This window comes from Gadus morhua, chromosome 8 (genome assembly GCF_902167405.1).
Source record: "Gadus morhua chromosome 8, gadMor3.0, whole genome shotgun sequence".
Lineage (NCBI taxonomy): Eukaryota > Metazoa > Chordata > Actinopteri > Gadiformes > Gadidae > Gadus > Gadus morhua.
Window position 1 is genome coordinate 6,831,498 of NC_044055.1, and position 23,132 is coordinate 6,854,629.

Here is a 23,132-nt window from a genome sequence, read left to right on the forward strand (position 1 = left end):
CTGATGTGAAGCTACCCACAGACGGACAGACAGACAGGGCGAGACCATAACTCTTTGGCAGATGTATTTTAAGGATATTATTAATGGACATTACTAACACGGTTAAGTGGCATAATTGAAACATGACTCAAATGCTGGCATTTTGATAAGATGTTGAAAGTTTATTTCAGAGTAAAAAAAGAAAAATCAGACGCGTAAATAATTTAACAGTTAAAGTGACAACCAATAGGCACACTATACAATCAATAATTGCTGTCAGAGTCAATGAAATACCACAATTGCTCCGATTGCTAAAATTATAAATAAAACTATTTACAGATTTGAAAATAATAATCACCTACATATGCAACATTGTGAAATGTTGCAGTGGAAAACAAATGTTACTTACACCGGGCACAACAGTTAGACTCAATATCTATAATCATCACTCATCGTTTTTTTGGTCACGGTGGTTATGATGTTTGGGAAGGAGAACTGGGTGCACTGTAGTAGAACACAATCGCATCAGAAAACCTCCTAAAGTGCAACACAGTTGATGGCAGTTAAAAAATAACCTCATTCCTTCTCTGGAATGAAACCTATTTGCCACATGGAGTCCTCCGAAAAAAATAGGAATGACAGCCTGATAGTTGTCACATAGCTGTTGAAAACAGTAAATTCCTATGTAGAGCTGAAACGAAGAGCAATCACTTTTTCTGCACGATGCTCATCTTAAGATTTAACAAAAACGACAAGCTTAGACTCTTAAAGCATCAATGTTCACGATATACACATATCTGATTCTCCCGAATCGGTTTGGTAGTTCCCCCCAAGCACCAGACATTTCCTCTTGAGAAGCAGACCGCTTCAGGCAGTGAAGCTGTAGTAAACCAGTGGGAAGTAACGTCACAAAGTGCATTAGGTGCAACAAAACTGGACCCAGCTGCTTTTACTGCATTGATGGACATGCACGTCTTTGGACAAAATGTGGTTGAAACAATCCGGCAACAAAAAAAATGAATCATGCAATGAAAGTATAATTGTGACTAAGCTTTGAATGAAGCGTAGCCACCTATTATGGACTTATCCGAGAGGCATGACGTTAATGCAGATGATACATTTGTTGATGGCCATTCACCAACAAACCGTTAGGTCAAGTTAGGTCTGTTCCACACTGCAGCTGTGTTCATCTCAAATAACTTAAGCCTAAGCAAGCTGGAGCCTGGGCAAACTGTCTTTGTCCCATCAGGTCATTGTTCCTTCATGACGTATACGTAAACTGTAGTGAGAAAGTACTTCAAGGACTCCACAGTGGAGGACAGCCAGTGGTGTTCAGAGATGACGTCCTTCTTTATGACACATTTGCTAATTTCCGTCTGGAGAGGGAAAGGGGCGGGGGGAGAGAATGAAAGAAAGAGAGAGATCCCTTCAAAAGGTGATTACTTTTGATGGAATACTGGGTTTGCTAATGAAAAGTCCAAGTTTAGCTTTAATATGGTTAATCAGCCAATAGGGGGCAGTATTTTCCTGTGAAAGGCTGACCAGCGATAGAGATCTCTCGCACACACACACACACGCACGCACGCACACACACACACACACACACACACACACACACACACACACACACACACACACACACACACACACACACACACACACACACACACACACACACACACACACACACACACACACACACACACACCATCTTCCAACATACATTTCCATCTGATCATTTAGAAGGACTACCACATAGGGGACTTGCATAACGATCTATAAATCCTTGAGTATACAGTGCAGGCAATAGTCTGCATACTCAGTGTTGCACTCACTCACCCAGCCTCCCTTTCTCTTGAGCCAGGGCACCAGGTACCTGCGGACCAGCTGGCCAAGGCTGTCCACAAGGACGTGCACGGTGGCTGGCCGGCCCTGCCGCACACAATCCACAGCCAGACCCGCCGCCACTGCGAACATGGACACCACCTTGCCCCATGTTATACCTTGGGCGAGAGACAGACACCGACGTCTTACACCATTAGAAAGAGAATGACACACAGACACATGCACAATTTAAGAAGAGAATATGAACACTTATAAATGGCTTTAATTGGCGTAAACACAACTCTACATGTTGGATTTATATCCAAGTGTGCTAATATTGTGTAGACTAATAAATGGAAATATTGTTTAAAATACATCCACTTATATACACATATACATACAGGCAGACAGAGAGAAACATATTTTGATTCGATTGTAGATTATTGATGGATTATTCATCAAAGTCACACGGTAAGTTGAATTCAGGCGTCAATCAATCATTTAAATCATGGTTAGATATCATACTCATTACAACCAAACTAATAATATTTGAGGGAAACAACTCATTCTGAACCAGTTCCTAGTGACCAGACATACAGTATGTAGGCCAGGCAGTGGACCTTGCACTGAAGGAAATGGCAAATACCAGCCTTGTGTCAACACTTTTTACATTTATGCGCCTGATAAGATGTCTTGCTAGTTGCCGTGTTACATGACGCACGTGTTGATAAATAAAAAGTAAGGAGGTGTTTCAGGAGGGCTTTCACAACCCCAGGACAATAACGTGGAGGGGTGTTTGGGTGTGTGGGGAGTCAACACACACCACACAATGCATCGCATTTAATATCATCTTCTCTGATCGCTCTTGAAAAATAAATAAAGCCGACTTCAAAAAGAGCTCAGGTCTGGAGGACATCCCGCCGTGTTGCCATGCCAGCAGGGGGGTGTTATGACGGCACGGATCAGTGACGCAACGACGACGCCAGGTCCCAATTAGCATTAGGCTCCCTAAGCCCCGAGTCCACCTCAGGGCCGATACTCTGCTCTCTGCTGACCTGAGCTCAGCGGACCGGGACCCAGGCCGGGCACCCGGAGAGGAGAGGTCGGAGAGCTTAGAGCCGATAAGTGTCCACAGGAGACATCCAGGTCACCTGGTGCGAGGATCCCGCCCCGTTCTGAGAAAGCCGGCCCCAAATATAGACCGTCGTGACAGACGTCGGAGGGTTAAAACTGTTTAGACGAGCAGGAAGGATAAGGAGTTTCGTTTGAACTAATGAATGAATGAATGAATGAATGAATGAATGCATTGAATTCAATTAGTTTGTTGTATACGGGACTTGGCTAACGATTACTAGTGATGGCATATGGTTCTATGAACATTCTTATTGTACCGAGAGCCATATATTGTTTCCCCTTCTTCGGACAAATGTACTTATTGTAAGTCGCTTTGAATAAAGGGTCAGCTGTATGCCCTAAATGTAATGTAATTCTAGAGAAGGAGAGGAAGCACTGACTGTAGTTGGATTATTACTGAAAATGGAGGCACCACTATACAGACCAATGGCAATGCCTTTGTTAACAACCATTAACACTCATCCGTGATCATGACTTGTGTGTGGAATGTGACTGTTTAACTTAGTAGAGGATACTTTCTACTCAGTTTTATATTTAGAGTTACAAAAGCAGAAACCGTTAAAGTTCATCCCCTTATAGTTCCACAATGATGGATTGAGGATTCTAAGATATTTCCTTTTTCAAGCAAGGGGAGACATCGAGTGGAACAATCACACACCATAAATAGTTTCGGTCAGACAAGTGTGTAGAAAATAGCAATATCTTTCCATCTACAGTGAGTTGTCAGAGCAGAAAGCCGGGGCAGGCAAGGATCAGTGGTCTGTTATTCTTAAGATGGAATCCCACGCCATTCTAAAAATTGCTCTCTAGTGATGCAGGGACAGCGACGTATTCAACCAGAAACTCAAGCATGCTACTCTGAAAAAAACAAGTATCTTATTTTTGATCTTTCCAGGCAATGTGCCAAAGTGGACCTCTCGGGTTCTCTGCGTTTCTTTTGCATCGCAGGGACATTTACGAGCGCTCCCAACTCTCTTCTCGTTACAAAGTTATCCATCCTTTGTCAGTCGGTTACATTTAAACGGTCTCGCCGCAAGAATTCCTCTTGTGAAATCTACAAAGGCTTCTTTTCTGCGACAGACATTAGGTGACAGGGAATGCCGAGATGAGTGCGGCACTCAGATACGACTGCAGCGCAGCTCTGAATGCCAGAGGGGATAGGGTTCAAAGTACTAGAGTGAAATATCTGTGCACCAGACAGAGGAGTGTGGACGTTTGGATATCGTTAATGCCTCTCATACAATAACGATTAACTATGATCAAATCAAGGGATAGGGTTAGGGTCATAATTATTTGAATTATTTCGAATAAAGGGAAGGACGAATAAGCACTCTGGCCAACTGTAAATCATATTGGAAGTTAATGGTCATATAAAGATTTGCCTGGTCTTCCTATGTTTCAAAGCTGCAGATTGTGAGGCAGAGCAGGGGAAGGACTTGTCGAGACACAGACTAGTAATCAGACAATACAGACTCAAGTCCTCAGGTAAAACCGGCCCGCCAGTTTTGGCGCACTTTTTGACACAGAAATATAAAAAAGCAACCCACTTCACAGTAGTCATGAGTTTGTCTTTGGCTTGGCTTCTTTAGGCTTTGGGATTTGGTGACATGTATGCAACTAAAAAAAAATGTCATTATGGTTACGTCCAACGTCGAACATTAGCATTTACTACATCAACACCGTCTCCCAGCTCTTTCTTTCTTTATTTTTTGCATGTTCTTACTTGCAATATGCCAACTGAATTGAAGGATGATTACGCAAACAGGGATGTGGCACTTCCTGACGCTTAGGTTATTTTTAACCCATCTCTTTTCCCCAAGAGATTCCCCTTCCGACCGATGCCTAGTCAAGACTGTCTGCCCACAAAAGGAGACCCTGCCTGCCATTGAGTCGGTCGCACCAACGTCACAGACACCGCCCACGTATGGCTAAATATGTGTACCTGTTGAAAAGATCTCTGTTGCCACAGCAATGAAGGCATCCGATACCATATTCTCCATGGCAACAGAAATGTTGAGTTGCCGAGCCACGTTCCTGTAGAGACTTGGGTGCATACACTCCAACTCATCGCCTAGGTAACAGTGGAAGAAGAACCCAGAGAGAGGAGAGAGAAGATGCGTTACGAAAATGACACCCATTCTCTAAAGTTGATGACAAATCATGTTAATTCCAAGAGCATAGTCTCAAATAAACCACATATCACCCTCTAGCATATGTCATACTAACCAACAAATGGTCCCAAGTTACCGACACAATGAGCACAATGTTTGCATTTGTACAGTTCAAGCCATTAAGGCAAACTGTTTATGTCATTCAGAATCAACCAGATCTCCCCTTGAATCCATATCTGCATAATCAAGGGTGGTAGCCGCCAGCCATAATTCATGCATGGAATGCACTATGCAGCTTACGTTCAGCACTTCCACCTGAGCATTGAAAGGGGAACTCTGATGACCAATAGGATGCACACACCCAGGGGTAAAGGCCGCATGAGGAATACAGTCGGCCTACCAATAAACACAAAATTGTGAACGGTCAAGGCATTTTGTGACTCATTGACCCGCCTAGACCTAGCATATACTGATGACCCTTCAGGTTTGACAGTCGTGTTACACATTAATCACTTTATTCTCACGAGATACATCAACTAGAATCTACTAGAATCTAGATCTAGAATCTACTGATTGCCCTTCAGGTTCGACATTCGTGTTGCACGTTAATCTCTTCATTCTCACCGAGATACAGGAGCACCAGAGACACCTCGGCCAGCGCTGCACTGGTGGAGGGGAAGTGGAGCTCGCTCCTGGCCCACCCAAACCCGTGTTGGTTGAGCCTGCAGAGGACGTAGTCTCGGTACAGCGCCTTGGCCTGGAACACCAGCTCCTTGTCGCTCACCGAGCGGTCAAACACGTCCAGCACCTCCGCAGCGAATTCTGAGGACTTCCGAAGCACTTCCATGATGCGGTCGCACCGCACACACACACCCCCCCCTGGTCCCTCTGACGACACGACCCCGCGGGAGGGGGGGTGTGGGTCAGGTCCCCAGACCTCTTTAAGAGTAAGGTAATAGTTGGCTTGGATCCAGGTTGTCACCTCGAGTGATGAGATGAACGATTGTCAAAGGTCATGACAGTACACTGGGAGTGGGGGTAAACGAAAAGTCATTTTAAAGCAAAAACAAATTAATGCTGAATGAAAACGAATACATTTTTTTTACTGTGTGACTGTGTGTGTGTGTGTGTGTGTGTGTGTGTGTGTGTGTGTGTGTGTGTGTGTGTGTGTGTGTGTGTGTGTGTGTGTGTGTGTGTGTGTGTGTGTGTGTGTGTGTGTGTGGGTGTGAGTGAGTGTTCCGGCTGCAGCCACAGTTTGCCTTGTATAGAAAAATAGGTGGGTGTCAAGGAAGACTGAAAAATCCGGCCTGAAACTTACATAATATACTGGAGGCGTTGTTATTATGACTCACGTTGTGTGATAGTCAAAACATGGCCAGATTCTTTGATTACGAAACAACAAGAATCACAAAAGTATAATATTGTGCAACTGAGACACAGCCTTCAATGTTTGACTGAGATTATATCAACATACAAAAGCATTTCCATTCAACCGAGGCCATCCTTTACCTTGAACGTCGTGCCAAGCAAGTCCACGCGTTAGAAATCCATAAAGTGTAGATGGACTTTACTTAGTTAGAAAAACACTGTACGTGCAGAGGCTGTTTCTCATTCCACTCGCTTCCCTTCACTGTCAAAACAGCGAAAGCAATCCTGAACAGGCCTACCTACTCCTTTAATTCCACCAGTTAACGGAGGGTCTGAAGTAACGCCGACTTTCTGTGTCAACTCTTCTGCTTGCGCCCTGCTCGTTGATCAGTTTAGTTTCCCTCTCTCCTCCACCTATGAGTTTAGTTTTCCCGTGGAGCGGCCGCACGGGGTGGTGACAGCGGATGAACACAGATCAAGCACATGTTGCTCCTCCTCCGTGTGCATTGGAGGCGGAGATAAGAGCCCCCCCGTGGATATATCACATCAATGGGCATAAGTTTCTATTGTCATGCGTAGGCTTGGTTGATATTTTTTTGGTCTAATAGGCCTACATTTTTTTGGTCTCATTTTTATTTGATTATTTTTGTGTTATTAGTTTATGTTTATTTTGCTTACAGGCCACGCTTACAGCTGGTCCATCGTGTTGGTTCAAGTTTAAGTCCCGTTGTTTTATTTTTAAGTTTGACATTGACGTCTGATACGGGTTGGTCGACGATTATAAATGTTTTGCTATCCTCCACCACAAGATGACGCTGTTGTCATAGGTATCAGGACTTCTTTGTGCTTAGTACTGAAAAGCCTACATCCTTATCCTGCACCCTGCTGAACCTTATGTCAACATAACAATCATCTTAATTATTAATAGGAAACGGTATTTTTGTGGAACCCATAGGTCTCATCTTTTGCCTCCTGGTAGACTAATAACCAAGTGTTGCGATTTAGCAAGGTATGTCATATGAGGGGAACATAGTATGGCTTTGTTGCTAATTAACTCCCCGTACGTTCACACCAAAAGCGAAAAAGCGTTACGAGCGATAAACGCCCATTCAGTTTCTTTAAGACATGGACGATGAAGCGTTAAGAGCGGTAGAATGCTTGAGCTATAGCTTTAAAGCTGTAAATGAGAGTTGAAAACAGTCCAACTCTATGCAAATAGCTCGATTTAGCTGTAACTGTACGTTCACACCGAAAGCTGTAAAAGACTCAAAATCGCTGAATAGCTCAAAACGCCATGGTGTCAAATATATTTACAGCTCATATCACTCTGGCGCGTATTTTTACCGGAACCCACGCCGGCGAGACATCTACATTCCGATTGGCTGGCGGTCATTTACAGCCGAAACGCTACTAGCTCTTTTGCATAGAGAGTTGAGCTGTTTTCAACTCTTTACAGCTTTAGTTTTAAATCGCTCCTATCCCTTTATCGAGCGTGTCTAATGCCGCGTTTCCACTGCAGGGTGCGGAACGGATCGGATCGCAAAGGTGCGGTAGGGAGGGGGCGGTATAGCCCAGCTCAGTTCCGAGGTCGCGTTTCCACTGCCGACAGTACCCTTGGTGGTAGGCCGGATGTCGATCGCCGCGGCAGCTACGTAAACATCGTAAACAACGTCTTCCTCCCCAAGAATGCAGACGAACGTCTCCACCTCCTTGTTCGCCCAAGCAAGCTTTTTACGCGACATGTTAATTGTAAAGAATAATACCTCGAGGCTACTGTTTGTTTGTTTTTATCCCCGCGTCACCCGGAAGTGACGATTCTGTTGACCAATCAACGGAGGGGGGGTGTAGCTAGAATTTCACGGGACACTTTCAGGCGTCTGGTCTTGTTTTGGGTACCGCAACGGAGGAGTCCCGAGAATGGGGCCGGAACGGGTACGGCAAAGTCCGGGTCACGCACACTTTTGGCGGTGGAAACGCGACCCGACCCGCACCTTTGCGATCCGATCCGTTCCGCACCCTGCAGTGGAAACGCGCCATAATAGAAAGTGAATGGGCGTTTATCGCTCGAAACGCTTTATAGCTTTTGGTGTGAACGTACAGTAAATGACCCGACAACCAATCGGAATGTTTTGAGGAGCAAGATAGAATTTTAAAATGGTTGACGTGATGGGCGATGATATAAATATTTTGGACAGCGTTGCGTTTTGAGGTATTCTGCGATTTTGCATCATTTACAGCTTTTGGTGTGAACGTACAGTACGTTCACACCAAAAGCTAGCGTTTTGAGCGATAAAGGCCCATACACTTTGTATGAGACAGGCGCGATAAAGCGATAGGAGCGATAAAATGCTTGAGCGATAGCTAAGCTGTAAAGTTGAAAACAGCTCAACTCTGTGCAAATGAGCTAGTAGCGTTTCGGCTGTAAATGACCGCCAGACAATCGGAATGTAGATGTCTCTCGCCGGCGTGGGTCCCAGTAAACATACGCGCAAACTTTAGATCGTATTTCCTACCAAAACATGTGTTCCTTCATCCTGGTGCGTGAAAGAATAATTGCAGCTGTTGCAGGCCATCGTATAAGCCTGTTCATTTACCGGGGTAGGAATTAGAAAGCAAAGGCGTGTGACGATGTGGCCAAAGAGGTTGGCCGCAACTTCATTTATAGAACATAATTTGAGCGCTAGAACGCTATAGCGGGAACGCTGGTTTATAACGGGAATGCAATTCGGATCTCCGTAGGCCTACTGATCTAACCAATTGCAGGTAGGCTACATAGGGTGACCAGACGTCCCGATTTTGCCGGGACAGTACCGATTTTGATTTGCGTGTCCCGAGCTCAAATGTCCCGATTTCCACCAACCACTATGAAATGTCCCCTTTTGTCCTCGATTAAATAGGCAACGCGCGCGCAATTAGACATAGGATAGCAAACAAATAGGCTATAATCTAGCATATAAGCAATCGCTCCATTAACTAGTTATTCAGTGTTTCATGTATTTATTCTTATTCTTATTTTTCTATTGACCAAACTTGTGACTATCTTGTGTTTTTGTGACTCGGCTGCATCAGCAACTGCACTTGCCTCAACGCCTAGGCAAAGAGCGCGGCTACTTTAAATGGAAAAGCAAGATCGCATGAGCGATATGAGCTGTAAACATTTTTGACAACGTTGCCTTTTGAGCTGTTCAGCGATTTTGCATCTTACAGCTTTTGGTGTGAACGTACAGTAATAGAGTACTAAAATGTAAACGTCACGTTGTCCTGGCAACCGGATTTTCAGTTCTAAACAACCGAACGAGAGATGGCGTAGTAGAGATGGCTGTAGTGCCGAGGACCCAAAGAAGCGCGGTGAAGGGTGTGAAGTTGTTTGGATGAGTGGATCTCGAGAAAGCTGCACGCATGAACTACCAACGGGTAGTTCAATAAAATTAAAGAGAGGACGGGAAGGGACAGATGTAAATAAAAACACATCAGCGATGTCGCTGTTGGTGGATGCCTAAACGGGGTAGACCAAATGAGCTTTATTGGCGAGAGAGTGCGGGAATTTCAGATACGTTAAACGGCAAGAGGGAGGGCGTTACATTCAATCATATCCGTTTCCGTTACTTGTTCGGGATATTGTTTTATGAAATTGTTCGTCAAAACTCGATATTTATTCTCGGTCTCTTTTTTTTTTGGTTTTTATTTGCCCATATTATTCTCGATCTGTGGACCTCAAACAGGCGAAGGCAATAGGATATTAGGTTGTACGGATCCGGAAACTATATTGTGGTAGACCGGGGAAACGCCACACTGCAGGATCCAGGAGTACCCAGACGTTAATCATGCTGGAGGAAGCAGGTGCGTCTTCCCATCAAGACTGACCAATGAGGTCGCCGCAAACTATTCCGAGAGAGGACACGACTTTTCGAACGTTATACACATGTTTGGGCTTATTAGTGGGGAATGTGATTTAATTAAAGTTGCACAATTATGGGAGTTTAATATTAAGTTGATACACGTTATTCCTTGAATTATTAATCCCTGGAAACTATCATATGACCTCAGGTAAGTGTTAATTAAAGTCGTCTCACTTCAAACACTCAGGCCGTCGATTTGTTTCTCTCTGTGGGGTATGAATGGGGCCGACGTCTGTATAGCTACCTTGTACAAAGAATAGTTGACTGAAAGTTCTCGTACACTCGTATGCCCCAAAAACCGGTGGATGACCCGTGTTGATAATTAAGGCTATTTCAGTGTTTGGTCCAATGTTGAAGGTTGGCTTTGATGGGTTGATCTTCTAGGGCCCACAAGATTAAGGGTGTTTATTGTAATTCGTTTATTTGATCATAGCAATGTGGAGCTCTTTCCATGAAGTTCGATAGTCCTATTTATTGTCAAGAAAATGATGTACACACTGTAGTATATTTAATCAATTGACAGGGAGGTCTTGTCATTCTGATCAGACCAAGGATGTAGAGATGCCTGAGGGTCATTTTCAACATGCCACAGCCTAGGGTATCAAGTTAACCAATAACATGAACATGGAATTTGAACAATGAAGGCACACACTGCCATGTGAATGGAGGGCTAGAAATTCTCCTCTCCAACTCAGAAAACACACATTCAAATATTTTGGTTTTAATACCTTGTCCATTATTTGATTTAGCCCTGCGGGTCACATAGCCTAGCCTTAGTCCCCCAGTAGCACCTACCATGCATAATTAGACAATTATATAATTGAGGACAAGCAGTTGGTCTCGTGGACTGTTGTGGCTGAGAGCCGTGGTAGTCGTCGTTTTGTTAGGCTGTTTACTAGTTTCTATGGAATTCACTTTATTTGGGCCAGAGTCAGACTAAGAGGGCCCTACCTGTCACAAGACCCACTAGAACAGTTAGGGATTTGTATGGTGAGGAATATAATGCACAGCGGTGAGCCTAGCCATGTAGCATGATCATGATCTCTACCAGAACATATCTAGACCATGAACATAACTATTTGGTTTGTTTAAATGCTGTTTTTTTTTGTTGTATTTTACTTCTTTTTTTTTTTACATATTTAAGTTGTGTTCTCTGGGATGTCTCCCTGGCTGTGATTAAATGTGCCTGGATTTTTATATTGGAATATCTTAATTAGTTGTTTATGATTTAGGCTTTATAACTGAATCATGTGTCGATTTAAAGACCTGGTGAAGTACAACTACAGCTACACCTTTACGACATCAGGGTCTTTCAGAGAATCTATTGGAATTGTTAATTACCTTAGTTTCGGGGCTTTTGTCGGCTTTGTTTTTCTTAAGTGGCAGAGACCCCAGTCCTGTTAGCTGGCAGCCACCAGTTCACCCAAGGTGCTGTTGAATCTAGGTGTTCACTCTACTAGGACCTCATTGTATACACTGCAATCTAGTAAGAGTGACATGAGTAAACTGCCCTCACATTGCGATACGTCATCTATCGACATTCTAAAACCTTAGCCGTGTACAACCTTTAAAAAAAATCGACATGTATGTCACTTATACACAATTACATATGTATATTTATGGTTTCATAAATACACAAACATAATCATAAACTTCTCAACTCTTCTTTCTATAGAAAGAGTAAAACCTACTGTGTGTGTGTGTGTGCACGCACACATTCAGATTCTTGCAATTCTTGCAGAATGGATCAGTCAATTCCAAGTTCCCATCCATGGCACGCCCATCCCCTATGCCCGGCAAACAGGTAGAACCAGAGACGCGGGACTGTGCATAGCTTGTCATTATGAGTGTGGGCAGGCCCACAGCCATGTTCAGCTTGGCTGTGTTGTTAAGTCTTTACACACTGTAGTCATTCATTTAATGCTGTGCTGGGTTAACCTATCCCCCAAATACCAAAACTATTGATAGGTTACTTCATAGCAGTATGGTCAGTGGTTGCTACATACTGTCTTAGCCCTTCATAGAAACTCTCTTGCCCCCTCGCCCACCCCCACACACAGTCAACACATGTCCCCCACTCACAAAGTCTAACCATGATGGCAAATCATTGCGATCATGGTTGGCGACCCCATACCCATATTTAAATGACCATCGATCTCTCCATCTAAAGCCCTATCTAAACCTCCATTGATGAGGAAAAGGAGGTGGAGCCTCGGCCTGAAACAGGGTGTGGGCCTGAAACTATCAAGGCGTTGTCTGTAGTAAAGGGCTGGGGTTTATAGAGTCGAAAGAGTGCCGTCCCACACTTTGGCCTTCCAGTTTGACTTCTCTCTCTCTCTCTCTCTCTCGTCTCTTTGTCTCTGGTGTCTTCCCCCTCACATTCTACCATTCCAGCGACGGTGAAAAGGACCTCACACTGTAGGTTGGATTTACATTGCTTAGGCTTTTTTTTTTATGCCAGTGAAGCACCCCCCACCCCCCTCCCCCCCCCCCCCCTCCTTCACTGGCATTGCATTGGAATCACGTTGGTCTCTATGAGTAGAGAGACCGGTGTTTGATTTGCGCAGCAGTGCAGCTGCTGTACTCCAGATTGGGGGACATATAGGGGCTGAGGACCTCCACTCAGGTGAGTGACTTGTGTGAATCTAGCAGGGACATAATTACACTTGAATCCTATATGGGTAGTCTGAGACTTTCTTAAGTGTACTGGGGTAACTACCCAAGACCCTGGGGTGCCTTGATTAATAGATACACATCAAGAGTGAGCAAGCCAAGTTTAGGATTTAACATTTAGGACTATTTGTTTCAATCAGGAGTGTCATTCTGTGACTTTGGCTATATCTGTATCTATATTCTATATTGTCCCCTATTCTTGTCTCTTCTGTGTCCCGGCACCCGTTCATTCCATTCATTCGTCTCGGCTCCACGTTGAGCTCATTGAGTAAAAATGGCAGTTGAGGTATAATCCTAGGGGGATGCTTTTACTTTCCTAACCGGAGGCACCCACCTTCCGATGACAACCTGGGCTAAGTTCCTATCTATGACCTCAGATGGAAGGCTTGCTACTAGGGCTCACCTCTTTACCTGTTTGACTTGCTCAGTAAGTCACCTCATTGTTTGAGCAGGAGATTACAGTTGGCAACAGGGGATTTAAAAAAAAAAAAAACTCTTGTATGATTGGACATGGGCTTTGAATCGAAGATGACATTCTCCCCGATCATTTTCAATTATTTACATTCATTCTTTTTATAAATTTTAGTTGAATGATATTGAGTGAAAATGCTAATGTCTTTGTGTATATTACCCCCCCCCCCCCCCCCTGCCGCCTCTTACCTGTCGGGGCGTACTGCCCTGGGCCGTGGATGGTGTTGAATGAGCCTCCTCCTGACTGTTTGTTTAGTCGGTGTGGAGGAAGCAGCTGGACCGGGTTGTTTTATTACCTCCCTTACCCACTCTCAGCTAGGCTCCATTCTCCCGCAGGCAGGCAGCATTATGTCAAACATAGCTTGAATCCTTTTTCTGGTTTTCTGAATTTCAGGGGGACAAACTTAGGCCGTCACCATGCTGCAAGAAATCATGGCAAATGTTTTACGGCTCCACGCCCTCGTTATACAGAGAACTGGTGAGTACTGTTTGCGTTGCGTTGGGTTGATAACATAGTTGTGTGGTAATCTCTCCTATAGTCCGTGCAACAACGCCTCCATGTGCTCTGGTGATTTGCAGATGACCGGTTGAGGGGCTACCTATTGATGCACAGCCCCGTACTGATGACCCTCATCTTGTTGACCTACGTCTTCCTCTCGGTGTACGCGGGACCCCGCTTCATGGCCAACCGCAAGCCCCTCGACCTCAAGGCCCCCATGGTGGTCTACAACTTTTCCATGGTAGTCATGAATGGATACATAGTGCATCAGGTAAATGCTTTTCCTGCTCATTGAAATGACCCAACAATTCAGTCTTTTGTGTCAATGTAAAATAAAAGTGCAAAATATTATTATTTTTCAGTGAATTCCTTCTTTTTGTAACAGAAAAGGACTAGACTAGTCTATCCGAATACAGTTCCACACAGTCACTATCCTATCGACGCCTTACTTGTTGTACCTTTTGTGGTATGTGTTGATTGGTCGATATCAAATGTGATGACACATGTGATGTGTTTTGCCCTGCCAGTTCTTAGTGTGGGGATGGGGAACGACGTACTCGTGGCGGTGTGATCTGTGTGACTTCTCAAGCAGCACACAGGCCCTTGGGGTAAGCTGCTGAATCATTGTTTCTATCGCTGTGGGTCATACTTGATGCTACACCTTTTAGTCTGCAGGCTACACTTAGGCCCAATCCCATTTCTACCCCTTCCCCTTACCGCTCCCCCTTGTTTTGAAGGGGTAAGGGGAAGGCGTAAGGGGTAGAAATGGGATTGGGCCTTAAACTCTGTTGTGAGCTCCAAGTGTGTCACGATGTTAATACTAGATGGATTGATACTTGAAAAACTGACCTAAATTCATTATCGCAGCATGCTATGAATATCACACATTCACTGACACTACTTCTATCTTTCCAGATGGTTCGAGCATCCTGGATCTTTTATATTTCGAAGTACATTGAGCTTCTTGACACTGTAAGTGTTTCAATCCAACATTTGTACCTTTTTTACTTCTTAACATCAAGTGATCGCTAAACAATTAATGTCTATAATTAACGAGTAAATGCTCTTGTTTGCAGCTATTCTTTGTCCTGAGAAAGAAACAGAGCCAGATCACGTTCCTCCATGTCTTCCACCACTCGTTTATGCCCTGGACCTGGTGGTGGGGCATCACCCTGACCCCTGGTAACCTCTCACCTCATTGCTGTCAACGGTCAAATGGACATTGTAGTCAAAGGCCTTACGTTTGAAAATAAATTGTGTGTGAAAGGCTCAATGCCCAACCTATTTCAAAGAATATCTACTATAGGTCTGTATTTGACCCAAATTAACTCTTGATATGAGTAAATAGAAGGGGGAATGGAGGGGATTGGCTGTTACATTTTGTGTTTGGTTAGGTCTATAATATTTTATAAAAAGATCTCATCCTATTTTGACTTGTCTTCCAGTCGCAGGAATGGGCAACTTCCACTCCATGATAAATGCAGGGGTCCACGTGATTATGTACTTCTACTACGGGCTCTCGTCTGCAGGACCCCGCTTCCAGAAGTACCTCTGGTGGAAGAAGTACTTGACAGCCGTCCAGCTGGTAGGGCTCCGTCTTAACCCAAAGTTTTGTTTTTGCATCTGACTATACGTTGAGGCACCCCCTGGCATGCTCTACAACGATATTGTTGTCTAACTTGAATCGTTCATCTCCTGTCTAGATCCAGTTCATTATGGTGTCGGTGCACATCAGCCAATACTACTTCATGAAGGACTGCGACTACCAGGTGCCTCTGTGGATCCTCCTCATCTGGATGTACGGAACGTTATTCTTCTTCCTCTTCGCCCACTTCTGGGTGCAGGCCTACATTAAGGGCAAGCGGCTCCCCGTGGCCCACCCCAAGGAGAACGGCGTGGCACCCGCCACGGTCAAGGAACTAGAAAACGGAACGGCGCCCTACCTGTCAAACGGCAAAGTGCTCGTGAACAAAGTAAAGGAAATCTAACCTTTTTTTTTTTTTTCCACTGAAGAGAGAGAGACAAAAATGACAATCTATCGGAGCTCCAGGAATGCCATCGAGTTCACACGGTTACTGGTCAACTGAATGAAATTTCTGTAATTATATTTATGCACTGATTTTTTTGGGGACGAATGGATTTTACAGTTTGGTGTCTGCTTGCCACATTGTTTTCAGATTATTCGTTTGTTAAACTCGACCGTGATATACACTGGATGAAGATAGTCAATTGTCACTGATGGTATTCCCAGACTCGATTGACAGTTGGATTAACCCTTTCCTCGGGAGGATTCGCACAATTCCTGAAAAGACTACCACATGCAAGTTGTTGCTACGCAGGTTGTCAAGAATGTTGTCATTGTATCCAAGTGTCCAATGTTTCGTATTTTTTCTTAATTTTTAATTTAACTGAGTAAATGTTTTGAGATCAAATAAATGTGTTGCTTCGACATCAGCTATGGTCTGAGTTCAAATCGATTTGCTTTCTATGCACGAGATACGTTAAATAACCAATTACATTCCATAGCCTACTTTCCCTAACATTTGTAAATTAAGTCTAGTACAGTGTTGGAACGGCAAGGGATAGGCTAAGTAATCCACCTAAGGCATTAACTGCCCTTTAGTTGAAGTGCATATTCATACGCCAAGTTCAATTATTTTTTTTACTTGTCACTAGTGTAAAAATGGAGCGTCCTGGGATAGATGCAGTCTATTCCAAAGCATGTCTTCATGTGTGCATTGGAATTGATCGCTATTCTTGGAAAACTGCACAACAAATTTGCCTGCTCGACAGATTTCTGAATCACTGGTGCGTCTGAGTTGTGAATGCAAGTAGCCCTCTAGAGTGGCGAAGTCACGCCCCTTCCGATAGAGCCAATGGGACCTATGAGATCGAAAACATGAATGGGTTTCAACTGAGAATTATTTTCTGGGCCAAGTCTTTATAATCCCTCGATTACACATGTTTGTGGGTTTAAATGATCAATTTTCATGCAAAGGAAACAAAATTCGCGAAGAAGTTCGATAATGTAAGGGTGTGTGAATCCGCTTTGTGAACTACAGCCCCTTGCTGTTCTCGACGCGAATGATATACGTCACCACCCGCACTTGGAAGTCCTGTACAGACATGGCGATCTCTCTGCTCCACTACACTGGTTTTTTCCAAGTGGAGGATAAAAGCATCGAAAGAGGTGAAAACCATAAGTTGGCATGTGGAGTTTCATTTATGCCGATGGGGAGAGTGTCGGACTCAGTCCACGCCAGTCGAAGGGAGCGTGACGTCACATACGAGACGCGTAGTCCGTTTTCTCTTGCCTTTAACTGAACAATTTCAAAATCAACGGTCAAACTCTTGGCATGAACAATTATATAAATCCCCAAACACATGTGCAATCCGGGGCATATAAAGACAGACCAGAAGATATTTTTTTCCCCATTGAAACATTCATATTTTTCGATCTCATAGGTCCCGTGGGCTCTACCGGAAAGGGCGTGACTTCGCCACTCTATTCAGTTGTATATTGCCGGGAAAAGCACGTAAAGGGTAATGTTAATCTCATATACTTCCATGTGGTACCAGCGGATGACTAATAACCAATAGAACATCTTTACTTGGCAAAAATGATCCTTTCATGAATGCCTGGAAACAGATCTTGAAAAATGGCAGCTCCTCCCAGTCCCTTGAGTTGTATGTGTGTGTTTAGCACTATCTGCTGGAGTGTCCCTTGGCCTACCCATTCCCCTCATGGGTGAAAGAGCGCCAGACGGAAACCATAAGGAACGTAGCTGGATGTGTAAAGTGCAATGCTCAATTTATTTCCCAGGATGTATTTAGATACAAGGTTTACAGTAGAGCTGTGAGGGCATTGGCTCGTTTGAGACTTACATGTGACAGGAGCTATAGATAAAATGTTGGAACAATTTATTCCCCATGCTCTCATCCAGTACAATGCACAACATCAGCAGAAAACATTGTAAAACTTCCTGGCAAACATACATAAACAAGACGACTGACAAAAATAAAACAAAATAAAACCCAACTACCTTCTGATGATTCAACCAACAACCATCATGATTAAAATATAATTTAAGTAAAAAAAGTCTTTCTTCCGCTAGGAAATAATAAAAACAGATCACATATAGTCAACGACAATGACCCCATTGACCGAAAAATCAGATCAGAGTCATCACCTAATGGTCTGGTGAATGACGCTACTGGTGGACTTCAACATCCGCGTCGCCTTCTTCTTAATGGGGTCCAGCTCAAAGCTCTTCCAGAGGCGCACCGTCTCGTCGCCGGCTACCGTGGCGACAGTGGAGCCGTCCGGGCTCAGAGCCAAGTTGAGCACCCTGTCTTCATGGCCTGTCGAGGAATCATACACGGAATTGAGAAGACAAGCAGAAGAGTTGACGGAGGCGAGTTGTTCCTAGGGTCGGAATGTAGAGACGTTTTAACGCTTCGACTCACCGGCGAGCTCAGCCACTTTGGTGAGGGACGGGTACTTCCAGATGACCACGTTGTTGTGGGCGTAGCCGTGGCCCGACACCAGCTCCTTGTAGTTAGGTGCAAACACCAACGAGGAGATCTGCAGTCACAGTCATCAAGTTGAGAGAGCGTGGCACATAATATAAAGCACTCAAACAGCACAAAGGAAAACACCATCAGGGTTAACAGTAACCTGGGAAGTTACCTGGGACTGTGTGTCAAGCGCACTGATACAGGAGCCACTGTTGACGTTCCAGACACGGATGTGTCGGTCACTGGTGCCGCCGCCGGATGCCAGAATGTTTGGCTGCCATGGGCACCAAGCCAAAGCCTAAAGAAGAAAGAAAAGAAATACTTCTCACTGATCCATTTGGTGCAGCTTTCCCTCAGGTAACACGGCTTTGGCATTCCTGTAATGGGTAGCTCAACATTCTACACACAAGTGACGATGAACTACAACAACACACAAGCTTGAGTTACATGTTACTTCATCCAGATACCAATGCCTTACCTTAACTGCACCTTGGTGCTCGCTCCAGCAGTGGAGGGACTGGCTCTCGTTGCCGATGCTGCCTTCGCCAAGACCGGGCCACACGTACACCATGTTGTCGTTGCCGCCACTGGCCAGGTAGCGGCCGTCGGGGGACCACTCCAGGCCGCACACCTCCTGCGTGTGGCCCTCCAGCGTGTAGATGTGGTGGTTGGCCACCCGGACGTCGTGGTGGTGGATGTGTCCTGAACGTGACGCACTGGGGAGACGAGGGAATATGAGACCCGCACTTCAAACCGATAGCAGGTCTTCCTGATGAGTGGCCAATGTGGGGGGATGGGGTGCGTAGTGGGGGGATGGGGTGCGTAGTGGGGGGATGGGGTGCGTAGTGGGGGGATGGGGTGCGTAGTGGGGGGATGGGGTGCGTAGTGGGGGGATGGGGTGCGTAGTGGGCGTTGGACTCCCAGTCACATTTGCGTCAACTGCAAATCTCTTTAACAGACACCAGATGATTGTTTTTTCCAAGGAGAGCTGAATAAAGTGGTCTGTTGAAGTAATATTTCCATCAATGTGTATATGTGAGGTCCCCCCTACACTGTAAAGAGTCTTTGAGTGTCTAGAAAAGCACTATATAAAATTTCAACCCATCAATCCATGTACCCTAGGGGGTTGTGTCCTGGATGTAGGGGCACCTTTGAAAGGCATTTATTGAACAAATTGTGACACAAAATACAGATCTTAATTAGGCATTTTGTTGTACTGATAGCCTAAAAATTAAAATAAGAGTAAACATTATTAAATTTAGACATTAATGGTAACCAAAGGAAGCGTGGCTATTTAGCACGTCAATGTTCATTATGACATAATGTAAACATCCATGTTTCAGTCTTACGTAATGCACATTTCCTTACAAATACAATCACACATAATACTTTAAAAAAAAGGTTGAAACTAGACAACGTGGATCATTCAACAGCCAATCAGTCACTACATTAAATACATCCTCATATCCTACAAATTGTCGGTAGTGCATGTTATCCAATCAACGGTCACACAATAGCCATGCTGCATTAGCAAGATTACCTGGACAGAATGTGGTCGTTCCAACTCAGGCTGCCCACTCTAGCAGTGTGGCTAGTCATGCTTCGCAGGCGCTTCTGATTCTCCACATCCCACAACTATGAGAGCAGAAGGGGGGGGTACAGGCAGGAATGAGCTTCAGTCACCCCGTCATTCGTTCACCGCGTGCTCGTCAACCATGTCTGTGTGCAGTCAGTCGCTCACCTGAACCTTGAAGTCACTGGTTCCTATGGCCAAGTAATTGCCCTCTTTGGTCCAGGAGACGGAGGTTATGTAGTCCTCCTCCCGCTCCATCTTCATCAACAGCGTGATTTCGCCTCGGGTGGCGTCCCACAGGTAGACGTTGTCATGTAGCGCCACAGCGAGAAGGTTCCGGCTGCTCCAGTCGAGCAGGTTCAGGTCTGTTGGTTGTGGGACAAAGAGGGAGCCATATTGAATACAGGGTGTCCTCTATTCAAGAGTCAATAAATAATAAATAAACAACTGAAACGTGGTAGAAGCTTATTTGAAATTACCATATTGCAATGACTCAGTCCTTGCCAATATTGGTCAAACCATTAACTTACAAAAGTCATTTCTGAGCTCTGGAGCGTCCAAGATCCTATCAGGAACCGACGAGATGTATCTCGTCTTTTTGACTGAAGAAGGCGTGACTTGACTGTAAAGGACCTTTAGGTTGTTTTGGTAACCTGTAGATCAGAACGGTAACATACAACATAAGAAGACTACTTTTCAATCCAGGATGGGTCAAATCAAATAGCCATTAGGACTCCCAAGAATATAGTCAAGCAAGAACATTTCTTCAATTCCGTTACCTTCGGGGGCATTCAAAGGCTTTCCACCAAGGTGCAAGATCTTTGCCTCTTCAACGGCGTACCCATTGAGAGAGACTGACCACGCCTTCTGGTTCTCCTTCAACATTCAAATAAATGTCAGCATATCTCAGCAATTATTCCAATAGAAAAGGGTGACGATACTAATTCCTGCTGATTGCATCTCATTACCAACGCGGGGTTGTTTGGATCCAGAGGTTCATTCTCCTTGGTTAACAGGAAGCTGGCCACATCGAGCTGCTGTCCGTTTCTGATCGGGATGAAGCGATCGCCTCCAACTTTGGATGGTGTGCATTTTATATTTTTTCCTATTGAAACAGTGAGGCAATACGTTTTATTGAACAGCAGCATCGGCACATGTCCACTGCCCCGACAAATGTAACAGGTGCAACACTGTCAAGGCTGTTTACGTTACCTGGAGTTTTGCTTGGGGTCTTCGATGTGGTCAACGAAAGGTTGACAGACTTCCCAGGTGATGGTAAAGCGGAGGAGGTTGAGGTACTGGCTTTTCTCTGCCATCTGGCCATGGGCGCGTTTGTGATTGGCATGTCCAACTTCAAAATGCCTTGAATATCGTTTTCGAATCCGAATTGAGCCATGGCTGAGGCACTTTCCAAATGATCTGTGTATGAAGACACTGTTAACATAGGACCAAAAAACACACGGTTGCTTCTCTAGCGATAAAAAAGTTGCATTTTAAACAGGATGGCTCCTGGGCTAAAAGGACAATACGCAACAGTCGACGATCGCGTACATGGCTGCATTTAAATATACTTAATAGAGCAGACATCCAACTATGACGATTACAACAAGATGCATGCTACCAGGTTTTTAACAAACACAGCGTTTCTATAAAGTACAAATCTGAAACAAAAACAAAACTATCTAGGTAAAACACAATTAAGCTACATATTTCTACAGTCTGTCTGTAGTCGCTATAAAGACCATTCAGCAAAGTGTTGTGAATGTAAACCAATCTTTACTCACCACACCTCAGTTAGTATTAGCCAAGCACGGCAAACCTTCCTCCGGTTCAGAAATTTTAAAATTATGAATCCCCCAACGTCTTGTTTAAATGTCGAAAAGCACTGCGCTGATTGGCCCATTCTTTTTCTTCTTCTTCTTCTTCTTCTTCTGATTAGTGGCAGATCAGAGTTCTTCACTATATACCGCCAACTACTGGACTACTACACGGGAGTATGTAGCAAGGACGTTGGCAAATGATACTTTAAATCATAAAAAATAATACAGAGAAAAAGCATACAAGCAAACAAAACAAAATAAACAAACTACCAGCATAAATAAATGAATATAAATAATAAAAAAAATATATATGTATATATATTTAAGGTTGAATGCTTCTAATTAGTTCAGTATCATTAAGATACATAACAAAATACCTGCTTCTTTTTCCCTCCATTCCTTGCTCCTGTAAAATATTGTGAATGTCATTTTCTTCATCCAGTTCTTTTCATTTCTGCCTGTGCTGGTCAAATTTCTAACATTTAAATAAAACATGATTAACATCCTCTACAATTTTGCACTCGGAGCATTACCTTTAATTGCTTAAATCCAATATGACCTAATCTCAACCTTGTTATTCCAACTTCTTCATGTCGGTTTAGCCCCTTTGAGGGGATTCTTTTCCCTCAAACACTGCTCTGGTTCCTATGGTAGTATCTGGCTGTGCTCTCTGACTCCCATTCATCTTGCCACCTTAACATAACCTCAGATTTAATTAATGATATGGCATCACCTTTGCCCAATGGAATGTGAATATCTGTTTGGTCTAGCTAATTTATCAACAATTTCATTGCCATAGATTCCATAGTGGGCTGGAATCCAACAGAACTGTATAACTAAACCAAGGCTTATAATACTTAAAAGAAGATGCTTTACCTCTATTACCAAATCTTCACGTATTGAAATATCTGTTATAAAACTTTGTAGTACTGCCCTAGAATCAGTACATATAACTGATCTAAGAGATTTAGTACCACCCATCAAAGAGCGGTTATTATTGCAGTCATCTCTATTGAGTGTGCTGATAAAAAGTAACTCACTCTACATCCATATCCTTTTTCAAATTCTGGAATATATGTACCAATATCACATTGCCCTTTGGGATCTTTAGAACCATCTGTAAATATTTTCAGGTATCCATAGTATGAAGTAGAAAGCAGGCTTGAGCAAAACTTTGCTTGGTGAGATGCTCGCTTTTTTCTGTTAATAAATCAATGTTTACCTCTTGATCAGGGAGCAGGAATACAACTTAAAAGCTAATGC

The 23,132-nt window shown here is 44.0% G+C and overlaps 3 protein-coding genes across 9 annotated transcripts; 1 reads left to right on the forward strand and 2 right to left on the reverse strand.

The window, feature by feature from the left end:
- Positions 1-135: 135 nt before the first annotated feature.
- On the reverse strand, positions 136-6,920 carry LOC115548439 (bcl-2-related ovarian killer protein homolog B). Of its 3 annotated transcripts, none has more exons than XM_030363088.1 (6): positions 6,558-6,920; positions 5,673-6,074; positions 5,349-5,363; positions 4,880-5,008; positions 1,819-1,982; positions 136-1,355 (listed from the first exon to the last, which is right to left on the reverse strand). In XM_030363088.1, exons 2-6 carry the CDS (start codon positions 5,893-5,895, stop codon positions 1,230-1,232), a joined length of 657 nt encoding a protein of 218 aa, XP_030218948.1. In that variant the 5' UTR covers positions 5,896-6,074; positions 6,558-6,920; the 3' UTR covers positions 136-1,229. The 3 variants fall into 3 exon arrangements, with proteins under 3 accessions (XP_030218948.1, XP_030218947.1, XP_030218949.1); XM_030363087.1 differs by having other exon boundaries at positions 5,349-5,444; XM_030363089.1 differs by lacking the exon at positions 5,349-5,363 and having other exon boundaries at positions 793-1,355.
- A 3,357-nt stretch (positions 6,921-10,277) lies between these two features.
- Positions 10,278-16,412, forward strand: elovl1a (ELOVL fatty acid elongase 1a). Of its 3 annotated transcripts, none has more exons than XM_030363078.1 (8): positions 10,278-10,463; positions 13,854-13,937; positions 14,039-14,229; positions 14,486-14,566; positions 14,874-14,930; positions 15,035-15,140; positions 15,404-15,543; positions 15,662-16,292. In XM_030363078.1, exons 2-8 carry the CDS (start codon positions 13,877-13,879, stop codon positions 15,944-15,946), a joined length of 921 nt encoding a protein of 306 aa, XP_030218938.1. In that variant the 5' UTR covers positions 10,278-10,463; positions 13,854-13,876; the 3' UTR covers positions 15,947-16,292. The 3 variants fall into 3 exon arrangements, with proteins under 3 accessions (XP_030218938.1, XP_030218940.1, XP_030218939.1); XM_030363080.1 differs by lacking the exon at positions 10,278-10,463 and adding an exon at positions 12,601-12,733; XM_030363079.1 differs by lacking the exon at positions 10,278-10,463 and adding an exon at positions 12,873-12,941 and having other exon boundaries at positions 15,662-16,412.
- Positions 16,413-17,752: 1,340 nt separating this feature from the next.
- cdc20 (cell division cycle 20 homolog) lies at positions 17,753-22,000 on the reverse strand. 3 transcript variants are annotated; one of them, XM_030363050.1, is made up of 11 exons: positions 21,834-22,000; positions 21,262-21,468; positions 21,018-21,154; positions 20,829-20,925; positions 20,580-20,702; positions 20,218-20,414; positions 20,017-20,111; positions 18,955-19,192; positions 18,649-18,774; positions 18,426-18,543; positions 17,753-18,320 (listed from the first exon to the last, which is right to left on the reverse strand). In XM_030363050.1, the coding sequence occupies exons 2-11, from the start codon at positions 21,443-21,445 to the stop codon at positions 18,145-18,147; spliced, it is 1,491 nt and encodes a 496-aa protein (XP_030218910.1). In that variant the 5' UTR covers positions 21,446-21,468; positions 21,834-22,000; the 3' UTR covers positions 17,753-18,144. The 3 variants fall into 3 exon arrangements, with proteins under 3 accessions (XP_030218910.1, XP_030218911.1, XP_030218912.1); XM_030363051.1 differs by having other exon boundaries at positions 21,839-21,937; XM_030363052.1 differs by having other exon boundaries at positions 21,262-21,483; positions 21,834-21,869.
- Positions 22,001-23,132: the final 1,132 nt, after the last annotated feature.

Excerpts from the sequence above, each read along its gene's own strand:
- LOC115548439 (XM_030363087.1), bottom strand. The coding sequence starts at position 5,895 with ATGGAAGTGCTTCGGAAGTCCTCAGAATTCGCTGCGGAGGTGCTGGAC. Across the intron at positions 5,009-5,348 it reads CTCAGGTGGAAGTGCTGAAC|GCGATGAGTTGGAGTGTATG; the intron begins GTAAGCTGCATA and ends ACTGTTACCTAG. Across the intron at positions 1,983-4,879 it reads AACAGAGATCTTTTCAACAG|GTATAACATGGGGCAAGGTG; the intron begins GTACACATATTT and ends CTCTCGCCCAAG.
- elovl1a (XM_030363078.1), top strand. The coding sequence starts at position 13,877 with ATGCTGCAAGAAATCATGGCAAATGTTTTACGGCTCCACGCCCTCGTT. Across the intron at positions 14,567-14,873 it reads GCAGCACACAGGCCCTTGGG|ATGGTTCGAGCATCCTGGAT; the intron begins GTAAGCTGCTGA and ends CTATCTTTCCAG. Across the intron at positions 14,931-15,034 it reads ACATTGAGCTTCTTGACACT|CTATTCTTTGTCCTGAGAAA; the intron begins GTAAGTGTTTCA and ends TCTTGTTTGCAG.
- cdc20 (XM_030363050.1), bottom strand. The coding sequence starts at position 21,445 with ATGGCTCAATTCGGATTCGAAAACGATATTCAAGGCATTTTGAAGTTG. Across the intron at positions 20,703-20,828 it reads GCCTTTGAATGCCCCCGAAG|GTTACCAAAACAACCTAAAG; the intron begins GTAACGGAATTG and ends TCTGATCTACAG. Across the intron at positions 19,193-20,016 it reads AACGACCACATTCTGTCCAG|TGCGTCACGTTCAGGACACA; the intron begins GTAATCTTGCTA and ends TCGTCTCCCCAG.